General features: G+C 37.7%; 1 protein-coding gene across 1 annotated transcript; it reads left to right on the forward strand.

The window, feature by feature from the left end:
* Window positions 1-330: 330 nt before the first annotated feature.
* On the forward strand, window positions 331-4,273 carry LOC141721154 (putative LRR receptor-like serine/threonine-protein kinase At4g30520). Its single transcript, XM_074523919.1, has 11 exons — window positions 331-505; window positions 628-760; window positions 918-989; window positions 1,223-1,366; window positions 1,455-1,520; window positions 1,654-1,713; window positions 1,899-1,996; window positions 2,085-2,216; window positions 2,327-2,671; window positions 3,161-3,540; window positions 3,733-4,273. The coding sequence occupies exons 1-11, from the start codon at window positions 400-402 to the stop codon at window positions 4,105-4,107; spliced, it is 1,911 nt and encodes a 636-aa protein (XP_074380020.1). The 5' UTR covers window positions 331-399; the 3' UTR covers window positions 4,108-4,273.
* Window positions 4,274-7,008: the final 2,735 nt, after the last annotated feature.

The raw sequence follows: 7,008 nt of genomic DNA on the forward strand, positions 1-7,008 counted from the left end.
AAAACAAAATCATCAATTTTGAAATATCATAAAATTTCAATGGATCATTTTTAACTTAGTTGAATACCGATCGATTTTATAAGTTTTTTTTTAAATCCTGACTGAAACACAAGATTTTAAGAAAGCCTTTTTAAATTGAATAACTTCAAAATTAAATAATTAATCTGAAATCCAAATTGAATGCAGTTATATTAAAAAAATATTCCTCCCTTCGGTTCATGTTCTTCTTGCGTCGCTTTCAAAGTTCAAGCTTTCCACCTGACTCTTTGTTCCTTACCAAACAAGACCCTTCCAACTCAGACAAACACACATTATATGCATGTCTAGTTTTAGTTAGTTATTTATGCACACAGTGTGTTTAAAACACAACACAAAACAATACTCACCCTAATATTTTCAATGACCGCCATTAATTTCTCTCTCAGCCCACTCTTCTTCATTTTGCTTTCCAGTTTTCTTTTTTCTTCAATTCCTTCTTTTGCGTATGAAGCTCGCAATCCTGAAGGTACTATTTCATTTCCATTTTTTTTAAAAAAATAAATAAAAAAAAACAACCCTAATATATCCTTTAATAATAACATTGCTTAACTACTATTTGCTTGTTTTATCACAAAAAAAAATGTGCAGTTGAAGATTTGATAAGTATAAGAAGTGGATTAAAAGACCCAAATGGAGCTCTAAGCAACTGGGATGAAGACTCTGTTGACCCATGTAGTTGGTCTATGATTACTTGCTCTGCTGATAATACTGTCACTGCATTGTCTGTATCTCCTTTCTCTTTCCTTACCTTTTTATGCTTTTAATATGTCTCTGTATTGATTATGTTTTCTTTGTTTTTGTATTCATATTACATGTCCGTATGTTCTGTTTTATTTTCATGTCCGAAAAACATTTATATTAGTTTGTGGTCGTTGCAGTGGAGCTCCAAGCCAAGGTTTATCAGGAAATTTGTCTGGCAGAATAGCTAATCTCACAAACCTTAGACAAGTGTAAGATAAATTGCTCTGCTGGATTTTTATTTATTTATTTACTTTCTTGCATTATTTAGGTATTTTCACAATTTTGGGAAAAGTGGTTTATGCACAATTTTGCTCTGGTTTGGGAAATCCTTTCATGACAGGAGTGTTTAACTGTATAAATGTGATCTATGGTTATATAGATATGTGTTTAAAAAATTTACAAGCCTTTGTAATATGCCTTGATGTTTTAACTTGTGATGCAGGTTGTTGCAGAACAATAATATAACTGGGGAAATTCCACCAGGACTGGGCAATCTTCGGAACCTTCAAACACTAGATTTGTCCAATAACAAGTTCTTGGGTTCCATACCAGAGTCATTGGGACTGTTGAATAATCTTCAATACTTGTAAGAATTTGTGTATTTTGTTGAGGAAAAAAATCCAAAATATTTTTGTTTGTTATGATAATTTTTCTTTGTTATGCATCATTTGTAGGAGGCTAAACAACAACACTTTGTCAGGAGCTATTCCCCTGACAAGATTAACCAAACTCACTTTCTTGTGCGTGTTACTATTTCTCCTGCATTCGATATTACTGTTCTTCCTGGCAGCAAAATTTTTTGTTACCCCAATTATATTTTAGTGAATTGTGAATGATGAAGTCTGAGCTAATTTGCGTTCTCTCTGAGAGTAGGGACTTGTCATTCAACAATCTCAGTGGACCAGTTGCCAAATTTCCTACCACAACATTCAAGTATGCTTTTCCTGTCAGAAAAACAATTGAATATATATTAAGTGTAGTACATTATAATTATTTAAGATTTTATGAGTTTAAAGTATATACATTGAATTCCATAAGCATGTTTCTCTGGATTTGTTATCTGTTATTTAATCTACAAATGCAATTTATCAAATTGCTTTCTTTGTGTGGTCATGTAGTTTTGTGGGTAACCCTTTGATTTGTGGAAGTCATTCCCATGGAAATTGTTTCGGATCAGCCCCTTATCCTCTTTCATTCTCCCATGATTCATCTTCTGGTAAACACTCTACATTGACCTACATTGATTTATGTTTCTTTCTTTTTGCTCCTTTTATATCAACATTTTCATCGCATATCTCTTCCAGGGAAAAGCAAATCCAAGAGACTGGCAATTGCACTCGGGGTAAGCTCTGGCTTAATTTCTCTTACCTTCTTAGCACTCGGGATATTCTTGTGGCAAAGAAGCAAAAAGAGAAAACATGGCATGCTAATCGATGGTCAGTATCAGTATCATAGTTAATACCTTTCCTATCAATATGTTCAAATGAGTGTTTACGTGCTCATCAGTGTTCAGAAATAGTCATCGTCAATCCTCTGAATTTTACAGAAATGCAAGAAGAGATTCTGTCAAGCTTAGGAAACCTTAGAAGTTTTACATTTAAAGAACTTTACCATGCAACAAACAGTTATAGCTCCAAGAACATTGTTGGTGCTGGGGGTTTTGGCAATGTCTACAAAGGAAAACTTGAAGACGGCACTGTGGTGGCTGTAAAGAGATTGAAAGACCTGAATGGGAAAACAGGTGAACTACAGTTTCGGACTGAATTGGAGATGATAAGCCTGGCTGTTCACCGAAATTTGTTGCGTCTGATTGGATACTGTGCTACTCCAAATGAGAGGCTTTTGGTGTATCCCTATATGTCTAATGGTAGTGTGGCATCAAGGCTTAGAGGTTGGTGTCTATCTTACTTGTCTACATCCCTACCTCTATTGTTCTTGTAATTGATAATTACAAGCATGTTCTTTTGCCAAATTGTCATCCCTTGTTTGAGTCTCGTCAAAAGACAACAGGCTCCTACATCTTAGGTCCACTAGATTTTGTTCAGGCTTACTACACATGTTGTTTGAGGACGGGGATCAAGTTTAGTTGCTTAAGATGTTTATTTTGTGCTGGTAATTTTTCTATTTTCTGCATCCATATACTTGCTAAAATCTTTCATATATGTGCTTGCTTTGTGCCCGAACTTCTGTTAAAAGCTCTTTAACATTTTTGCTTTGCTTTCTTTTGTCTCCGTACAATTTATTATTGAAGTAGAAATCCAACTGAGATTTAGGGTCAAAATTTTTAATCAGGGCCTCAACTAAGGCATTTTGAAAAGGATGCAATTTGGGATTACTTGCCTTGAACTTTAGTGTGATGTGTAAGTGTAATTTGAAACAGGAAAACCAACATTAGATTGGAATTCTAGAAAGAGAATTGCCATTGGCGCTGCAAGGGGTCTCCTATATTTACATGAACAATGTGATCCAAAGATAATTCACCGAGATGTGAAGGCAGCTAATGTTCTTCTTGACGAGTTTTATGAAGCTGTTGTTGGTGACTTTGGCCTTGCAAAGCTCCTTAATCATGCTGACTCCCATGTTACAACTGCCGTCCGGGGCACAGTTGGACACATTGCTCCCGAGTACCTCTCCACCGGTCAATCATCTGAGAAAACCGATGTGTTTGGTTTTGGTATACTTCTGGTAGAGCTCATAACTGGGATGCGAACTCTTCAACTTGAGAAGACTGTTAATCAGAAAGGAATTATGCTTGACTGGGTAAGCTTCCCTTGAAAATGCTTTTTTTTGGACAGAAATCAATAATTCAACTTGAGATTCAGTAGACACTATTAGTTTTTTTGCGAAATTTTTAGAGTCATTTGGAAGTTACAAAAAATGTTTGCATGGACAGTGAATCATCTGTTGCTAGTCATTTTGAATTATTTACTGAATAACTGAAGTCTGTTGCAGATCATAAAAGCAAATCAAGAGAAAAATGTGGAGGTGTTGGTTGACAAAGAACTAGGAAGCAACTACGATGGAATCGAGGTGGGAGAAATGCTGCAAGTAGCTCTACTTTGCACCCAATACCTTCCGGCCCACCGTCCTAAGATGTCCGAAGTGGTTCGGATGCTCGAAGGCGATGGGCTGGCTGAAAAATGGGCAGCCTCCCACAACAATATAAATTGCAAGTCAGCCATTTATCATTCCAAAAGAACTCACTCACACATTGGCACATTTTCTAAACATGAGGGTCATGATCATGACTTATCAAGTAGTTTTGAGATGATTATGATGGATGATGATCATGATACTCATGCCATGGAGCTTTCTGGTCCAAGATAAGATACAGATATATCAAGTATCATAACACAATAACCGAATATAGAAAAAATGTAAAGGAAAAGTTTAATGTTGTAGTAGGGTCCCATAATTGATCCTTGTTTGCTGAATGACAGAGTTTGATTTTCTTAAGCTCAAGCTCCATTTATAGTTTTCGATGTTTCTAACATACCATATTTACCTATGTTTGATGATATTGAATTGTTTGAAAATACGACTATATAATTGCATGTTCGTCGATTTTATCTTGTTAGAAGCATACAAGATCGAATTTTAATTATTTTTTTAATTGTATTTCAGTCGATCTTACCTAAGCAGATAAACTGTGGCACCTAAATTTAAGAAGATGAACTAAGCTTAAAATTTGAAATGGTCACACTTAAGCATATTTAAAGGCTTTGATCAGGAATTTGTGATAGATGCAAACCAGATAATTTCAACCGAGTTTTGGGAAAAATATAAAATTTGGTATTTTTTTATATTTGAACACAGACGGAGTTAAACTCTTGATCTCCGAGAAGCCAAGACCTACCTTGGCTAAAATATAAAATTTGTTGTGAAAATGAAAAAGGCAGGTTCTTCAGTTTTTGTGGTTTTTCAAAGCTATCATCATTGGTCAGTACCAGATGCTCTGGCAAGTGAAAGAGGAGTGGAAAAGTTAGTTTTGACTGTGTAAGTTGTTGTAATGGCCCAAACATATTAACGTATGGACTCTTACATATAATGTCAGTGCTCTGTTCTTGGAGTCATTATCATCTGAAAATCTGATGCCCTTGCAGTTGCATGCGCTTCCTTCACCTGCAATACTCCTTCCTCTTTTGTTTCTTTCTTTTCTTCTTTAACATATAATCCCCACCCCTCTTCTCTTCTTTTTTAACTTATTGTAATTTTTTGTAACAATTATCCACAACTTTAGTCACCACTAGACCTGGCCACTTGTGCGGGCTGGGCGGTCCGGGCCGGGCCGCACACGGGTTGGGCACTCGTAACCTTAACACTGAACCGGACCGTTGAATTACGAATCGGGCTCGGGCCGGGTTTGAATCGGAAAATAATAGCTCGTAACCGGCACGCGAATAATCACGGTTACGAGTTGACCGGGCCGTGCACGAGCTGTGCGGGCCGAATTGTGCAAAGCAGCATGAGGCTCCTAATTCCTAAATACTAAATACTAATATATATATATATGTAAAAACCGTAGTCAGTGTAGGGGATAGTGGTAGGTAGTATATTAATAATAATTTTATGCTTCTAGTAGTATATGGTGGAACTTCCAGGGGTTGGTGCACGCGAACCCGCGGGCTGTGCGTGCTGCGCGGCTCGTGCGGCTCGTTGGTTCGTGCGGGCCGGGCCGGGCCGGTCCCGGTTCCATAATTCCATATTCGTATTCGTTCCGTTGATTTAGGCGAATTGTGCGGGTTTGAACCGACCCGGTTCGGGCCGAATAAATCCGGTTTTCCGTACGAGCCGGTCCCGAGCGGGCGGTTCAAACCCGCCCAGGTGGCCAGCTCTAGTCACCACCACTATGAAAGTGATGTGATACACTACTCCACTTTCCACAGTTCAGAGCCAAGGCTTAATTTGTTGTACTCACAAAATGAACCATGATATTACAACAATATTGACCGAGATACATTTAGTCCCTTTTTTTTAACAATAAAATAATACTGTAGAAGAACAAAAAAATGTCACACATTAGTGACATAGTGTTGAGAAATCGGTTACTTTAAAACCTCAAGTTGTTAGAGAATGACACTTTTTAGGATCTCTTAGAGAATGTCCCCGTCCGAGGTTGATTCGACGTTTTTAACTTTGTATTATATAGAAGAAATTGTAACAATGTGGCATTTCGAATTGATGGGGTCATCTTCATGTCACTTTCAGATGTTGTCTCCTTAATCGGTGACAGGGTATAAGCCCCCTTTAGTATTCAACCCTGCTTTAGGGTAAGTCAGGGCACCCGCGATCCTAGAATAAATTAATGAAATGAGGTAGGCTCACATGGATAATCGGGCCTAAGCCCGATCTAAGATTAGGATCACCTCTTAACTAGAGTCCAACCGTGCTATAAGGAGAGACAGACTCAAGAAAGTTCTAGGCCCAGTCCAACTCAAACACAAGCCTACCCCACAGGGCACATGGGGACGTGACAACAATTAACAACCAACAATTGAGACAAACAGGACACACGTCAGCATACCTTTGGTGCATCCTAAATGTTACCCTTACCCAGACACGTGTACGAAATCCATCCAAGGCAGGCGTCCTCCGCCCCTAGCAACGAACGATCCTGATTTAAATGTACCAACACCTAAACCCTATCCTTGGGCTAGAAATGGGATTTAGGGATTACACTCTCTTACACACTCGTATACACATACAGTCAACTTGCATTCCTATCTATTTTCATCTTTTCAAAACAAGTTCTTACTCTGACATTGGAGGTGCCGCGGAGCTCAAACCCCTCTCCAATGTTATTTTGCAGACATCTCACAACAGTTACACCATAGTCACTAGAAGGGTACAGGCGTAATGTCAAAAGGAGCAACCCCATACACCGGAGTTATCAAACAGGTTACAAATCGGGTCTGGTTCAAGTCGTGTATGTTATTACCACCCTTCAGAGAATTAAATTTAAGAAGGGTGTTGTTACAAATGAAGATTTTCATAGGAGAAGATTACTTTGAAGATTTTCAGTTTTGTTTTAACGGGCACAAGTTTGTTGTTTATTGATTTTTTCTTGATAAAGTTTTTTAACATGTTTTGTTCTCCAGACTCCACAGGTTAGCTGATGTTTAGTTCTCCAGAATCCACGGGTTATGTTTTGATCAAAGAGTGTTCATCTTGAACAAGTGATTTAACAAAGGATATGATAGAAATAAAAATAAGAAAAACAGATAGAAC

Source organism: Apium graveolens, chromosome 4, assembly GCF_009905375.1.
Source record: "Apium graveolens cultivar Ventura chromosome 4, ASM990537v1, whole genome shotgun sequence".
Classification (NCBI taxonomy): Eukaryota; Viridiplantae; Streptophyta; class Magnoliopsida; order Apiales; family Apiaceae; genus Apium; species Apium graveolens.